At 36.1% G+C, this 17600-nt stretch overlaps 1 protein-coding gene across 1 annotated transcript; it reads right to left on the bottom strand.

The window, feature by feature from the left end:
- Positions 1-3423: 3423 nt before the first annotated feature.
- On the bottom strand, positions 3424-4356 carry Zcchc16 (zinc finger, CCHC domain containing 16). Its single transcript, XM_013025865.1, has one exon. It carries the CDS (start codon positions 4354-4356, stop codon positions 3424-3426), a length of 933 nt encoding a protein of 310 aa, XP_012881319.1.
- Between the last annotated feature and the right edge of the window lie 13244 nt (positions 4357-17600).

The following is a 17600-nucleotide window of genomic DNA, read 5'->3' as shown; positions in this document are numbered from 1 at the left end:
AAAACATGTTATCTGAAACTTCATAGGAAGGCAATGAAACAGGCCACCAATGCAGAATACCTTATAACATCTATGTGGAAGATGTGCCATAGGCTCCCATAATCCTCCTGAGGGCATGTGGATTTTTTTTCCAGGATGGCAGTAGAAGTTGTATATATCCTAGATGCTATGTTTTTCTATAGATGCAACTACCATGATAATATGTAAGATGGTTATGGGTAGAGATTATATTTCAGAATTCTGAAAAGGTGAAAATTATATCTTCATGGATAGAAGTTAGGAAAATGAGTCCAGCACTAATCATCTAGATGAAATGGAAGTGGTATGATTACAGTCAATAAGACATTTCTTCCTGTGTGTGTGTATGTGTTTGCGTGTCTTTCTTCATGGCTAATGTCTCCATCTATGATAGTATATTCTGACTATTAAACTGAACAATTGTTTATTAGTGCTGTAAAAGGTGACTCCTGATAGCAGATACTATGATTCTACATGGAAGTAAGTGGTAGGAATGAATCTGTGAATTTTATTACAGGTGTAGACAAATGAATGTAAGAGAAGACTGGCTGATGTTGAGGCAAGGTTTCTAAGGATAGCAATCTTCACTGAACTCAATATGCTTCACTGGTGCTGACCATGCACATCAAGATTCATCATTTTCAGTGTGCTCACGGGTGATTAAGATAAAAAGATTGATGTTATTAAAACCCATATGAAATAATGTGTAAGCCAAACATCAATTTACTCACTTACACTGAGAAGCAACTGCCAAATAGGCTAGAACACACATATCAACTGGATAGCAAATGTTCTCACTATAACAGAATTTATATAGGAAAGTAATTGCAATCAGATTATTTAAAGACCAAAAAGTCAGAACAAATGAAGTTAGGAAACTATTACAATGGCTAATGACACTTATTGGGATGTCTTGGTACCTCAATGCCATTGCAGGGATAGATCTTTCAAATTATCAGCTTGTCTATATCCCTTATCAAGGCGTGTAAGATTACTTATGCACAGTATTTCTTTTATTGATTCTTTTCTAGACGCCATGTAGAGAATTTTCTTGTTAATAATTCCTTCTTTAGAATTATCATAAAACAATTAGATCTTGTCTTTCTGGATGGTTACAATCTACTTCCCTAAAACTATATGCTTGATTTGATCCTCAGATGGTTGAAGTCTTTGTTATTACATTTTTGAGTAAGTTAAATCTCATCTGTTCTGATGTATTTTAATGAGTTTTGCTTAAGAATCCACTTATGTATAAGTTCTGTTGACCATTCCCCTTGTAAATCTTTGTGCTAAGTAATTCATCATTCTCCTTGAAGTTCATGGAATCCACAAAGTTTATCGAGCAGTATAGAATTATCACAGATTAGAAAACTTCAACAAATGGCCTCCAGAAGTAGGAAGTGAACTGAAACTCATAGCCCTGAATTATCTAAAAGGGTGTGAAATATGAAGATTTCTTGGGAAAAATTTTATTTTGCTGAAATGGAAAGATCTAAACAGGTAATAGTGTGACATGTCTTTATGAGAGAGTACACCATGATAAATTATGTTCCTAAGATAAAAAAAGATTAGAAATCAAGTTAACCAGATGCTCATGCCGGCATTATAAGATCATATTGGAACCAGTTTTTAAAAAGGGGTGGGGGAGACTGAGGCCATTGGGTTAGTCCTTTATTGCAGAATTAGTGTAAATAGATAAAAATACTTTCATTTGAGTCCAAGTTCCAATAGATCTGCCTACTAGATGACTTCATACAGTCCCAATATTCAAGTGAGATTTTTGGCAGAACTGAAATATGTGCATTTGATTCTCCTTATTGGGGTAGTTTGTGGAGTAATGTGCATGTATAGCAACCTAGTGAGAAAGTATACTCCTTAGGACATCAAATAATGATTGGCACAGTGGTTAGTGAGGCACTGCTGGGTGAAAAGTCTGTTTGTTGGCACTACAAAATGAGAATAAGGCCTTACCCCAGCTTAAGTATAAAAAGAAAGCACAAAGTTTTCAAGGACCAAAGCCAAAAAATAATAGTATTTCATAGTGAGAGAGCTTGATGACTGCTAAGGAATATGAAATGATTGACTTTCAGGACATCCATTATGGGAAAGATATCAGCACCAAGAGTCAGAGAACAGAGGACTCATAATTACCAGCAAACGCTAATCACCAGATAGCCTTATTAATGTATTTTCAGGAGTTGTGGCTTTCCAACACAGCATTACTTTTTTTCAGAAGCATCATTTATCTATACACAGCACTGATGTGTGCTGAGTCTAATATAAGCAATCAACTCCCCTCACTTCTTGACTTTTGCACATAGATGGTATTAATGTATTGCCTCAATATTTTTCAAATGGATATTTCAGAAAGTATTTTGTCACTCTTTGCTTTTCAAAATCATTAACTAGATTCACCCATTCACCTAGAGGTGGTCCTAATGGGTAGAGCTCAATAGCAATTAGCTGGGATCCTAGATCGTGATCAGAATGAAGCCCCTGAAGTCAGGAATGCTGCAGGGCTTGAGTCTAGTAACTTGGTGTGTTTTTGACAAGTTCCCTTTCAATGCAGTACGAACATGCTGTAGACATTTTCCCCACTGTAACTACCTTTTAAGGGTCATTATCCTAAACCATTTTGACTTAGCCATAAGATGTATGGGAAGCAAAAGGAGGATACTTCAGGTGTAAAGGGGTATGATAAAGATGGTAAGTCTTGGCTTAAAGTATGTATCTTCCATAAGTTCTATTCCTCAAAGACGGAGAGCACTAGCTCCAAGCAGTATTCACATGGTTTACCAATGATGAAGAGATTCCATTCAAAGGCCAAGCAGGAGTAATTAGATGTCAACAAAATACCAAGCTGTAGGGAAGTGTAGTTGAGCTCCGAGTCCAAGAAGATTGGTTTGTGTTGAAGGTAGTCACAAGTCACAGTTGGGCAGAAATCAAGGTCCAAGGGGATATTATTGGCAGGATATAATAATGCAACTAGGATTTCAGGCTAATATCCTAAACAATAGGATATTACAATTCATAAGCATGAATGAAGTTTGGACTCAATCATAGGCACACTCATTCCAGATCTTATCCATTGTTTGGAAGGGAAACATTAATACACTTCCAAGGTTATTTTTATTGGCTCAGACTGGGTAGTTCTATCTGTAGACTTTCAGTACTTGTGGAGTAATTGTTATTTCCCTAGAAGAGCCTCTGTGTTATTTTCATCATTGTTTCCAGTTTGGTGAAGTGTTGGCTTCCAAGGAATAAGATCTAGTTGCTCAACTTTGTGGAAGTGTTAAGAGTTCATGTCAGAGTTCTCCTTCTTGTATTTTTAAGTTATTACAGGTTATATAAATCAGTAAGGCTGGAGGTGAGAGGGATTTACAAAGTGTTCTTGCGGGGCTTCTTTTACTGGTGAGCTAGGTTGTCTGTGCTGGGGCTTCGAGAACGCTTGGCAAGGCAATCTTCTGTGAAATGACCTGCCTGACTACAGTAAAGACACAACTGAGTTTCTTGCTGGCGGGCTCTTTTGGCTGGAGTGAGAAGCCTATGGCCTCCTCGAAGTTGTGTATGCTCTTCTTTGGATGGTAAAACTGTAGGTCTGGAGAGGGATTTGTCATAGATCAGGGAAGGCAACTCTGGGACCTGTGTTTCTAACTGTAGGAGCTCTGGCTTGTCATATTTCTTATCCAACTGAATGCACTGTGTGATCAAGTCTGGGAGATTGTTCATCATATCTGTGATACTGCTTTCAACTTGGATAGGGCCAGCCAATCCCTCTTGAAATTGATTACTCTGATTTGTATTGGTCACATTACAGTTCATGTTTAGGGTAAAGCCCTGGAAAGTACCAGCATCCTGCTGAGAGGAGTTGTTCTCTTTGTCAGCGTCAGCAAAGATCAGAGGGTTCATTTCTTGCTGCATGGGTTCATCAAATGACTTCTGGAACTCAAGAACAAAGTTCTCATATTGCTGTAGGACAGCACTATGGTCAGACCCTGATATGATACCACACCTTTGAACCTGGTGAATTGGGACATCACAAAAATGCTTCACCTCTGCATCTTCTGTAGGATTAGGACATTTGAGAGGTGACAAGTAGGTAGTCACTTGAGCCAGAAACCCTGAGAGATTAGAAGATTCACTATGAAACTCAGTATGATGTTCCAGTGAGTAGGGTATAGATGTCACTGCAGTAGTCACAGGAGGCATGACTTGGCTCTTCAGAGTAGGATTATCCTCTGATAGATGTTGCATGTGTCGCTGCATCATCACATTATCTCCCCAAGGAAAGGAAGGCTCTACCTGCAAGGTAGGTGGTGATTCTGCACACTTCTCCATTGTTACTTCTGGAATCACGTGTGCATAAACAGAACTACAGTGCCAGTTCTGAAGACCAATGGGCAAACAGGTTTGCTCTGTGGTAAAAAAGGCAGTGTCATGTGCAGGTAGCCAAAGCTGTTAGCTTTGAAGTCACTAGGGGCTGCTGAAAGCCGAGCTGGAGAAATGCCAGAAATTGTCATCCACAACTCAAAGTTTCTTCTTCTTCATGGAGAATGTCAATGTTCTGCACATTTAGAAGAAATATGTTACCTTATAACATTAGTACTTGGAATTAAAACTATACATATATATATATATATATATATGTGTATATATATAATACAATTGTCAGTATTTTTCTCCTCCCTGTCTTTCCTTCTAATGTTAGCAGCAAATAGACCTCATACTAACCTTTATTCTAAAATTGCTTTTATTTTTATCAGTGCCAATGAATTTTATAATCCAAATTGATCTTAAAGATCATCCATGCCCAAATTGTAATTTCACAGATGAGAAAACAAGAGACTCAGAGAAGCAAAGTTGTTTGTTCAAGATCCCTTAGCTAGTTAATATCAGACCTGGTATATTCTTTAGAGATGCTACCCAAAATAGCACTTCCTCAAGGATCACAAATAGCTTATTTGTATTTACCGTTTGAGCGTGGTAATAGTTCATGTTCCTGACTACTCAAACATGATCTGAGAACAAGGAACATTAGCTTTCCAGGGGGGATTGTTAGAAATATTCATAATCCCAGGTCCCATCCACAACTGAACAAATAATTTTTCACACTTTTACACAATTCTCAAGGTGATTATAATGTTCATTGAAGTTTGAGAAACACTGCTGTGAAGAGCACTTAGTCTTAATTAGAATAATTACCTTCTGAACTTCATTTTCAGTACAGAAATCTATCCTGTATTGCTGAGGGAAGGAGAATGTCTGATCATTGAAATTGTATATAATTCATTTATTTCTCTAGCTACCTGGTCTCTAAGATCATATATTTGTTACTATAGAAATGATTAAGATATCACAGGAGAGATGAGGAGGTAATATTGAGAACCTTACAAACAAGAACTGCATATTCTTAAAAGTACCTTACAAACAAGAACTGCATATTCTTAAACTTTAAGATTATACAGTTCTTGTTTGTAAGGTTCTCAATCTTACCTCCTCATCTCTCCTGTGATATCTTAATCATTTCTATAGCAGAATATCAGTTGAACATTTATGCCCTTCAGTTCCTCTCACTACCCTTTCTTGTGTAGTATACTATTTAAATATATTAAAATTAGTCACTTTGGGGAGAGGAAGGGGAATCACAGAAATAATGGGACAAAAGGTGAATAAAAGCAGCAGTGATTCTCAGTAAAGACTATGTTAGAAATGAACTTTACAACTTGAATGGTGGAAAGGAAGTCAGGAGTGTAAAAAGTGGGAGAAAATGAAGGAGGAGATGACACTGTTCAGAAAGGTATTCATTACCTGACGTGTAACTTTAACCCCTCTGTACATCACCTTTACCATAAAATTTAAAATAAAATAAAATAAAATAAGTCATTTGGGGAAAACTATGTATCATCGAATCTTTTAAAATAGCACTTGTGGATTTAGCACTAAGGAGACTGAGGCAAAAGATCACAGGTTCAAGGGAAGAATTATCAATGTAGTAAGACCTTGCTAATAAATACATAAAAATTAAGTATTTGTTGTTTTCCTAGGTTTCATCAGATAGCTCCTCCTCTTTAGGTCTACAGAAAAAATATTAGAAGACTGAGACAATATTAGATTGAGGGCTAGAAATTGATTTTTTAAAACCCAGTACCACTTGATTTTTAAGAACTCAGGTGACAGTTTCTTTATCTAATGAAGAACACTATTATGATAATCATGTCAGATAGGTCCTCTGAATGGCAAAAATTACAAGATTGATTCCAAAATTCCTCAAATGCATCTGAGAAATCTACAAATGGTTAGTTTTTTATGCTTATCACACATTACCAAATCAGGGAGGAACTATCATATCCTCCTTTCCATCCATCACCCTTCTCATCTCCTAATGAATCTTCCCAACATCTTTTACTTTCCACCATCCCATTCATTAATTCATTCTTGTCATCCCAGCTAGGTACCAACTAGTAATATGATAGCAAGGTATTAGTTAATAATGGTTAAAGATTGCATTTTCTCAGGTCAATTACTTTTATTCAGAATTTAATGTGCATAAAAATTAATTTAGCTCCCAAAATAAGAACTAGGTTGGACAAAACAAATATCACATACTCTCTCAGACATGTGCAATGTAGACCCTAAAAAAGAATGAATGGAATAAATATAAAATGAAAGGGCTATTTGGATGTTGAAACTAGTAGAAGGGGGAAAAGTCAAAGGATAGAGTGACAAGGGGGAAATATGACTGAAGTTTTTCATGGACATGTACAAAAGTAGAACAATGAAACAAACTTCTTTAAAAGGGAAGAAAGGTAAAAAAAAGTAATAGAAAAGGTGAAATTGAGCAAAGTATATTATATGCATGTATTACAATGAAATTTCTTTGAAATATTAATATATGCTAATAAAACAAAGAGAGAGAGGAGGAAAAGAATCAGTTCAGTTCCAATTGCTAGCAATTGTGATGTGATAATTTGATTTGTGATATTCATGGTTCTTGTGCAAGCACTACAACAAAGAATGAAAGCTACTAGGTGTGACACAGAGACATAGGAATAGGAATCTGGTCCTCAAATAACACAGAGTAAAGGTACCCTATTCTACACAGGCATCAATCCCACAGTGGATTTTCATTGTGCTTCACAATTCCTTATCTTTCTCAGGCAGTAAAATGCAAGAGTGAAGCATAGAGATTCTAGAGTCAAACAGAGCTGGATCCAATTCTTACACTCACAGAAATTTTTGTGACAGTACACAAGTTATTTCATCCCTTTGGGAATCAGTTTGTGAACTTTCAATGTAAATGCTATAATATCTCACTCATAGTCCTTGTGATGATTGAATGAAACACAAAAGATTCTCACAACTTTAAGCAAATGGCAAGGGCTCAGTAAGGGTTATTCATTGGTATTCTAGATCCATAATCAGTTATCTGTGCTTTAGAATTTTATTTTTTTCAATTTTAGAAAAGTGATACAGAGTATTGCTGTTTATTATATAACACTTCCAGCAGTGTATGGGGAATCATCCAACAATTAAGCCATTAAAATTTCTGCAGGAAAAAAATCTGAATATTCATACTAAAGGGTTATCCCCTAAAATCATGTCAATTCAGGTCAAAATTTGCTGCCAAATGGATTTTGGCACTAAATTAATGAAAAAAGCTCTATTTTACAAAGCTTTTTAATTTGAGAATTGAAATAAAGGATTGTAAACCTACTGAAATTTCTTCCCTCAGAAATTGCAGTTCTTTGTTAAGATCTCCTGTTCCTTAGAGAATTATGTTTTCAAGGTGTCAGAGAATTTAATTTTCTTAATTATGTAGCACTGATGAAACATATGCTGAAATGATAAGCATTAACTCAAATGCAAATCGTATAATGCCACTGTTTTCAGTGGCATTTCTTAATGCTTTAGGGGAAAATCTAGCTTACTGTATCATTTTGAGAAATTTCTCTACCTTTAGAAATTAGGCATCTTGTATTGAGTTGTACCCACAGGATTCTGGGACCAAGCCTATCAGCCTGGAAGATCTACCACTGAAAAGGTACAGCAGGAATTGGAAATGCACAGGTTTAAGGTATCATACTGGTGAGATTGTCAGAAATCTGACATAAAACTTCATAAGCTTAACCCTTTGCTTAATAGAAACGTGTTTCAATTACAAAAACAGAAGCAACAAATGTGTTTACTATACTGTAGCATGTCATTCTTGGGTTTGGCTTTCAGTTAAGATTGAAGCCACAGTTAACAGTCTCTGTAGATACAAAACTACCCCATTCGGAAGTTATCTATAAACACTTTGGCTGGAGGGTCCTGCTATAGTTTGGATCTATAATGTTCCTCCAAGGATCATGTGTTAAATTCTTGGTCCTCAGCCTGGTACCATTGAAAAGTGGTAGAAACCTTTAAGAGATTGCCTAGTAATAGGTGTCTGTCACTGCAGGAAAGGTCTCAAAGGGGTATTGGGATCAACTTCTTTTTCTCTCTTCTTGTTTTCTGACTTCCATGAGATGAAGAGCTTATTTCACTATGTGCTTCTTGCAGAATTGAAGTCAATCTAATGATGAATGGAAACCTTCAAAACTGTGATCTTTCCTCTTTTGAGCTGATTATTTAAGGTACTTTGTTACAATAATAGAAACCTGACTAATTCAGGCCTGCAATGCTATGGTTTTATGAAAACTTTGTGATTGTACAGTACTTTAATTTCAAGACACTTCATAATTCATTGGAAGAAGACATATGACCAGGGGTCATGCCACCAATCAGTATTCGCACTTCTCATTCTTGAGCTTCAGATTATATAAGGAATACTGTGGCCACAAAGATAAACGGAGACATAAATTCCTCTTCACGGGTGATCAGAAAGACATAGTATTTGGACAACTTTTCTGGAGAGCTGGTTATCAGCTTTGTTCTACCACCATTCATAATGACAACCTTGGGCCTCAGTTTCTTTATCTGTACTGAAAAATTTTTGTGTTTATCAAAATTTTCACAATCGAAAATTATGACCCAAGACATCTAGCAAGAGACAGAGGAAGGGGATTTGCATAGGTACTCCAGGTGATACTGAATTAAAACAATTCTTTAGATTTGAAAATGGGAATGTTAAGGGTTGACGACATAGAGTTCTACCACTTTTCAGAAGTTTTTAACTTTCAGGATAACACCAGATCTCTTCAGTGTTTAACATACAGATTCTTGGTTTTCACTCATGAAGAGTATAATTTGATGGGTCTAAGTTGAGATTCTGTAATCTACTTTTTTTTTTTTTGGTTCCTGACCTGGGGCTTGAAGTCAGTCTCTAGAAGCTGTGGATGACATTTTTTTTCTCAAGGCTAATGTTCTATCTCTTGAGCCACAAAGCCACTTCAAGGCTTTTTTTTGGTCTTAATTGGAGGTAAGAGTCTCATGGACTTTCCTGTCCAGGCTGGCTTTGAATCACAATCCTCTGATCTCAGCCTCTTGAGTAGATATCATTGCAGATATAATCCACGTGCACCTGACTTACACATTTTAGAACAAGCTCTGCAGGTGGTGCCAATGAAGAAGCTTTCCTCAACAAAACTTTTGAGGATCGCTAGGTTGATCACTGTCTAAAAAAAGGAGTAGGAAACAATGTTCGACAAGACATGTACTCATTACCTTACTTATGTAACTGTAACCCCTCTGTACAACACATTTACAATAAAATAAAATAAAAAAGGAATTATCTATAATTTTAAGGACAAAAAAGTACTTGTCTCCAAAATAGTCCCTGAATTACATGGTATGTGGATTGTCTTTTTCTGAGGCTCTTCATCTAAAATACTATCACTCTCCTAAACACTGAGCTGGTACAATCCTGGTTTGAGATATTTAGCTGAATTGGAGGCAAGAGAGAGGTTATCAATGGAGCTGGCCTTACTTATTCCAGAATGTTGTATCATTGTGCTACTCTCAGCTTTTCAGTAAAGTAGAAAGAGTCCATATATACCTATACCAAAAATATAGCAGCCCAGACATGCAGTCACAACTCAAGTGGTATGGTGCCTTCATACAAAGCATGAGTACACAAACTCAATCTCAAACATACAAATCTAGCAGAGACCAGTTTGGACATTGTCTTGACTCAGCCAGAATTTCCACTAATATTCTGACTTCCTTCTAGCTCAGCTAGACCCACAGTCTAAGTCACTTGTTGAAATTGTCATGAATGTTCAGACTCATTACTTGGTTTGTGTCTAACATGCTTTAATTGTACTAAGGATCCATACTTATTCCTATCAGCATTCCCTCTGCTTGGGTTTCACTATCAATATGTACAGAGATTTAAAACTTACAAAATACTTTTATAATCAATATTTCATTCCACATGAGGTAATGTTTCTATTTTCCAACTCAAAAGATAAACAAGCTATTGATATGATAAGTCAAAGTTGATGAGCAAGAAAAAATTTGATATAAGATAAACTGTCTCTCAAAAGGACTATCAAGTAGCTTGGTTATTCTCATAGACAGGATGGAGGTATATAGAGATGCAGTTGGGAGGGTGGGGATAAAGATGTGATGACTATTTTAATGAAGTCAGCTATGAGTTTTTCATTATTGGAGTAATTAAAGTGCTAGGATTCTTTCCAGGTGGGAAGCTAGAAGATGGGCTTCCAAGAATTAGTTAAGGAGACATCATAAAAATGGTGTAGTCCTTGCAAACCCAGAGATTCTATAACTTACTAAAGAAGTAGTTTTTACTGGTTTTGAATCTGGAATCTAGCTCTCAGAATTGACCCCTCCCACTGTGCACATACCTATAGCCCTTATTCCTGGAGGAGACTTAGTGGCTAAGATACAGCAGGCTTTGTTTTCCAATTTGAAAAAACTTAGTTTGATTTCCATGTCCCCAATCCTCCCATCATTTCAAACAGTGCATGTTGTTACAAGTAAACAATTAGAAGAGTGGAAAAATTCTGATCTGCAGATCCCAAATAGTCATAAAATGAGCCCTTTAAAATTGAAATGAAGTCTTCTGCATTCATGCTCTCTGCTCTCTCTTTCATCTTTAATTCATTAAGTGCAATTCACTTAGTGTTGAATAGCACTTGCAACTGATGTGTTGACACAGCCTCGCTTACTTAGATTCGATCTTGCATTTCTAGGTACTTGCAATATTTGGGCATCCTGCTGCCTTAGGTAGAGAAAGCTTAATACAGGCAACTTAGTATATGTTATTTTTTATTACAAGAAGTATCCCCAAAGTCTCAACTTCACAAAGGAACTTGAGGTTCAGGAAATAGAAAACTATTTCAGTCATGTTTTTGATCCTCTGTGCTAAAGTCTAATTCAAACTCTTCTTAGACTTTCTATCCTCTCTAAATGTTGATTGGGAGAGAATAAGGAATGTAAGGATTACATCCTTTGGAAGACCATCTAGTAATTGGTGCTCTAATGTCATTCCACAATTGGCAACATCCAAAACATATCTAGAACTATTTATGTGCTCTAAGAATTTTTCTATTGTTTATCTCTGTCATAAACTGTGAAGAAGACAAGGTATGCATTCAACAGTACCTCCAACATATAAAAAGCTGCTTAAAGACATACATTTTATGTTAAAGTTGGGACTAGAATTCTCAAAACTATGGAGTATGGCTAATACAAATATGCCTTAGAAGGAACTTGAAATAGAGGGAGGAAAAAACCTAACACGTTAGAGTTTAGTTGGCTTTTAAAAATAGTGTGAGTTTAAAACCCAACATTGAGTGCAAGCTACTACCCTGAACCTTAGTTTCCCCATCTATAAAATCTGTATTGCAAAAAAACTATGTGTATTTATATATAGCTGAGATAGAACATGTAAAGTCTCTGGCATTCAATAGACACCAACAATAAAAACCCTTATTACCATTATATTTTCTGCAGACTCTGGAAGGTTTCCAACCAAATGTCGTTGCCACTAACTCCAGTTTCCATCTGGAGATTCATGTTCTTGTAGAAAGGCAACTCTATACAGTCTCTGGGTTTGGAGCAAGTGAAGTAAAGTAAGTTATTTAAGATATCACCTGTCCTAGTATTCATCCTTCATAATACTCATTTACACTTAAATTTTAAATCCCTATTTCTTCTGTGAATCTCTAGAGCTTAAAACATTTACTGTGCATATACTCATTCTTGAAATTATAACATTTATCCATGGTAATCACAGTTAGAAGTAGATGTTAACAGATGTGCTTTTATTGCCCCATTCTTGGAATATATCTTCTTTTCTTCTATCCTAATGTAAGGGGAAAACCGAGCCCTGCTCTAGTGAATTTCTGTACAGTTTCATATGACAATTGTATGAATGCACCAGATTTAAATATGTAGAAGATTGGAAGCAATGGGACCAATAATCAGGAGGGAGATGTCCCAACCATGGACTTGCTTCAGCGATGTGTGCTGAAACAGTGGCAAGGAATGATAAATGCTTTTGAACGTGTGAAGGTCTTTTCTGATAGATGATTAATTTAGTCTATGACCACCCATCCCCTCCCCATGCAGTTTTAGAAGATTCACATTGTCTCAGGCCCTTAGTCAATATTATCTAGCAGATTTGGAAAGAAAATAAATGTAAAACTGCTTACAAAAGAATTATTTTAAGATATGATACATTCAACCTTGTTTAAATGAAAGTGGGAAAGTTACTTACCTCTCATGTACTGTGCTTCATACATAGATGGGCCACAAAGTGGGGAAGATTCTGGGGGATGTGTAAAGATAAGGTAGAAATTGGTGGGATTCTTTATTAGTTCAAGCAATAGCAACAATCCTAGCTCTATATTCTTACGACTAGATGCATCCCTTTTAATTTGCTCTTAACAGTCTGACCTGAGTCACAAACAAAATTGTAGAGCTTTGGTTTGTACCTACTGTAGGCCATGTAAACATGGGCACATTACTTCCTCTAACCTTCAGTTCATCTTCATAAGAAGGAGCCAATAATATCTATCACAGAAGGTTTCTAATTTTATTTAATAAATTTTTAGCGAGTATGACTACTTTGTGCCAGGCACTGTGATGTTGGACATTAGGAAATAGTAATGAGCCCTCATTAAGCATGGAAATTTTGGAATTATTGAGGCAATTCATGCCAACTGTTTTCTCAGCATGTTTATCACAATGCCACCCATTTGGTAAGGCATAGATGCTGACATATGAGCAGAGATGTAGGCTCTGGAGTTAGATCTGCATTTTAGTTCAAGTTTATCATGTTAACCTATGTAGTATCCATGAGAACTTAGACCATTTCTAAACATCATATGTCTACATTTCTTCACTTAAAAGCCAACAATGACATGACTTTTTATAATCTTGAATTATTCCGTCTTTTCCCTTCTAAGGGCTAACAATTCAGGACAAGGATCAGAGTTCTTAAAGTTAAATCTTTCAAGAAAAATATCCTTGAGCAAGATGAAATTTCTAGAGGACAATGGAAAATAAATGGAAGAGCTATTGTTATAATGGCCAATAACTATTGACATTCTAGGTATAGATACTGTAGATAAAGATATAGGTGACAAGGAAATAGCTATCTTCACATCCATCATAGGTGAGAAAACACTGTTACTATATTTACAACCTTAGATTAGAGCTGACTCAAAATACTTGCATTGCAAATTCCTTCTGACCTAATCCCCAGACCATGCAATACCCAGACTTCATTTCTCTCATCTTACTTATAAGTCATATTTTCAAAAAGCTTAGCTCTTTATATTCAATTGTAATTCTATGTCTTTGATGATCTCTGAATTCATGATAGGAATGCAGTGGAACCTGATTAAATAAGAAATCTGATGTGAAAAAAATTGTCTTTTTTTGGAAATACTAGGAAAAACTAGGGATACAGGTGGACCCATTGCAACAATGAGACATACAAGTCATTATGTCGAAAAACGAGCTTTACAAATTTGGTGGGGGGGGAGGTTCAGGTGAGGGGAGGGGAAAGTATGGGAAGGGATGGGAAGGGGAAACAAAGAGGAGGCAACAATTCTTGATAAGAAATGTACTCGTTATCTTGCCCATGTAATTGTAACTCCTCTGTACGGTATTCTCACACACACAAAAAAGTAGAAAGTCTTGACAGTAGGTAGACCATGCAGAAGGTCGAATCTCTGAAGACAGCCTAGACATTACAGTGAAAGAGCATACAAGTATTCAAGACAAATCCAAGAAATATGATAGATCAATTCAACATTTAAAAGACACCATCAGACGACCTAATTTGAGGCTAATGGGGGAAAAGAAGGGCCTAGAGACATAGTGAAAGGTCTAGGAAATTCATTTAACAGGATCCTAGCATAGACCTCCCCAAACATGCAAAAAGATAGGCCCATTCAGATACAAGAAGCCTTTAGAACCCCAAATAGACCAGACCAAAACAGGTCAAACAGGTCACATTGTAATCCACACAGGATCAATGGAGACTAAGGAAAGGAAACTTAATGCTGTCAGGGAGAAAGATCAGTCACCTATAAAGGGAAACCAACCATAAGAAGTTCAGATTTCACAGCAGAAAAAATGAAAGGAAGAAGAGACTAGAATGATATATGCCACACAAGAAAAATAGAAACAATATATCTCCATCAAACCAGCCATACAAAAAATACTTAAAGATGTCCTACACATATAAAACCAACAAGAGTATAATGAAGGCCAAGAAACCGCCCCTCAAAATAGAATCCAAGAATCATAGGAATAGCCCAGTTGGCACAGCCCCCAAGAAGGTGATAACATGGCAGGACCTGCCAAACACCTCTCAGTCCTAACTCTCAATATTAATGGGATTAACTCTCCAATTAAGTGACATAGATTGTCTAGTTGGATCAAAAAGCAAGATCCTTCTATCTACTGCCTTCAAGACACACACCTTGCCCACAAAAACAAAAATATTCTGAAAGTGAAAGGCTGGAATAATATCTACCAAACAAACAGCCCCTAAAGAACTGGGAGTTGCAAACTTAATATCCAATAAAATAGAGTTCAAATTAAAATTAGCAAGAAGAGATAAACAAGGATATTACATATGAATTAAGGTCTCTCTCCTTCAAGAGAATATTACAATTCTAAATATCTATTCACCAAATAACGGAGCACCCAAATTTATCCAAGAAACACTACTTCCTCTCAGATCTTACATAGATCCAAAGATAGTAATTTTTGGACAATTTAACACACCCCTAGCTCCACTGGATAGGTCAACCCAGCAAAAAGACAACAGAGAAACCTCAGATCTAAACATCTGCATAGACCAACTAGACTTAACAGGCATCTACCAAACATTTCAGCCAGCAACATCAGAATACATGTTCTATGTGATTTTTTTAGTCTCTTTTGTATGTTCTTCCCCCATGGTATAACCCCTGTTTTCACTGCATTTGATTCGGGTGCCCTGCATCTTGTATATACATTTTTATAATCTGAGGAGGGGAAGGGAAATAACAAAATACTGAAATAAGGATACAGGTTAACCAGTGTAACAATGAGATGTACAAGATACTATGTTGAAAATGAACTTCACAACTTCGGGTTTTGGAGATGGAGGAGTTGGGGAAGTAGGGAGGAAAGGGATGGTAGGAGAAAAACAAAGGAGGCAATAAAAATGCTTTACATGAGCATGTAACTGTAACCCCTCTGTACAACATCTTTACAAGAAAAGTATATATTAAAAATAATTCACTTTTCTTACTAGGCACCAGTGTGGATAACTCTGCAATCCTGTTACTTAGGTTTATGAAATCTGGAGGCTCATGATTGAAGTGTAGCTCGGGCCAAAGAGTTTGCTAGAATTCATCTCCTTAATAACCAGCAAATAGTAAAGATTACCTAACCGCCACCAAAAAAAAACACTTTTGTGTGGATATAATTTATATACAATAAAATTAAATATTGAGTAATATACAGTTAATGAATTTTTGTAAATTCATGCATCTACATAACCTCTACCATATTGAAGATACACATTATTGCTATCATTTCCCAAATTTGGTTATTTTCTTTTGTAGTAACTATCCTAATCTTTTATCCAGGGTACTTCATGTCTATTTTCTCTTCATGTAGCTTTTTTCCCTAATCATTTAACACAAATAGAATCATATAATGTATGACCTTTTTGTGTGGCTTCTTCAACTTAATATATATTTCAACTTATATATATTTCAATTTTCACTCTCTTTTATTTTCCAAAATATCCCATTGTGTGGAATATTTCATCATTTTCATGGGCATTATTTCATCATTTCTATGGGCATTTGGGTTATTTCAAGATCAAGACAATTACAAATAAAGTTACTACCAACATTTGTGCATAATTCTGTGCACATAAGTATACTTCCTTTTTCTAGATTCATTGAGGTAAAATTGTTACATAGAATTATATTTAGAACTGGTAGCCAGCGGCTCATGCCTATAATCCTAGCTACTCTGGAGGCTGAGATGTGAGGACCATAGTCTAAATGCAGCACTGGCAGGAAAGTCCATGAGACTCCTATATCCTACTAAGCACCAAAAACATCAGAAGTGAAGCTGTGGTTCAAGTGGTAGAGCATCAGCCTTGAGCAAAAAAGCTCAAGGACAGTGTCCATGCTCTGAATCCAAACCTCAGGACTGGCATTCATACACATAAAAAAGACATATTTAAAGTTTTAATGTATACACATGATGCTTTAATATACACATTCATAGTGAAGTGATTGTCACAATCATTTATCTTTATTAACTACCTAGGATTAGAGCAGTTATGAGTGCATTTTTAATTTTATAGATACTACAATACATTTCACAGAGTGGCTGTGAGAATTTTCAATTCTCATCAACAGTTTATGAATGTTAACAACATACGGCTTTGCTAAAATTTAGCATTTTCAGACTTTGACATTTGTTTTTATGTATTTATATAGCAGGTCCCTAAGGGCTCCTCCCAGTATGGACTGCTCAGAATAATCCTATCCTCTTTTCTTTTAAAAATGTTGTAAAAAATGAGATGAAATGCTTCACTGAAGGGAGGTAGATACCAGGAAAATTGTCTTTATATGTCCAGTGAACCTTCACAGAGAGAATAAAGCAGTTTAATTCTATGAACAACAAATATCGATATTATAGAACATAAAAAGAAGTAGATTTGGAAGTCCTGTTAAAGAACTTTTGAAACTTTAGAACCGCCTCACCATAGAATGAGCATCCTAGTTAAGGAAGGCGCTCTCTGTCAGTACAGATAGGGTGAACATTTCTTTGGGAAGCTTTGAAGTAGGTTCATACACCAGATAAAAGTTGTATGAATGTCTTCAAATATTTCTATGACACTGTAAAGTAGATAAGATAAAATTATTTAACTCCTGATTTTTCTGTATTCTCTGCTTTCATCTGACTTCTGGATGATCTCCAATCTCTAATGTTCAAGTACTATAAATGACTAGAAAACTATGCTCACTGGAGTAAATTGAAAGTTTCCCTTGCCCAGAGTGTCAAAGGTAAAGTACATTTTCTATGTAAGAAGCTCTTGCAGACAAGGCAAGAGTGAGTAAGAAAGATATTTTGGCTAGGATTTCCTACCTGTCATCCCTCACACTAGA

Source organism: Dipodomys ordii, unplaced genomic scaffold (genome assembly GCF_000151885.1).
Source record: "Dipodomys ordii isolate 6190 unplaced genomic scaffold, Dord_2.0 Scaffold88, whole genome shotgun sequence".
Taxonomy (NCBI): Eukaryota; Metazoa; Chordata; class Mammalia; order Rodentia; family Heteromyidae; genus Dipodomys; species Dipodomys ordii.
The sequence above is the reverse complement of the archived record's forward strand: the minus strand, read 5'-3'. Positions and strand labels throughout refer to the sequence as shown.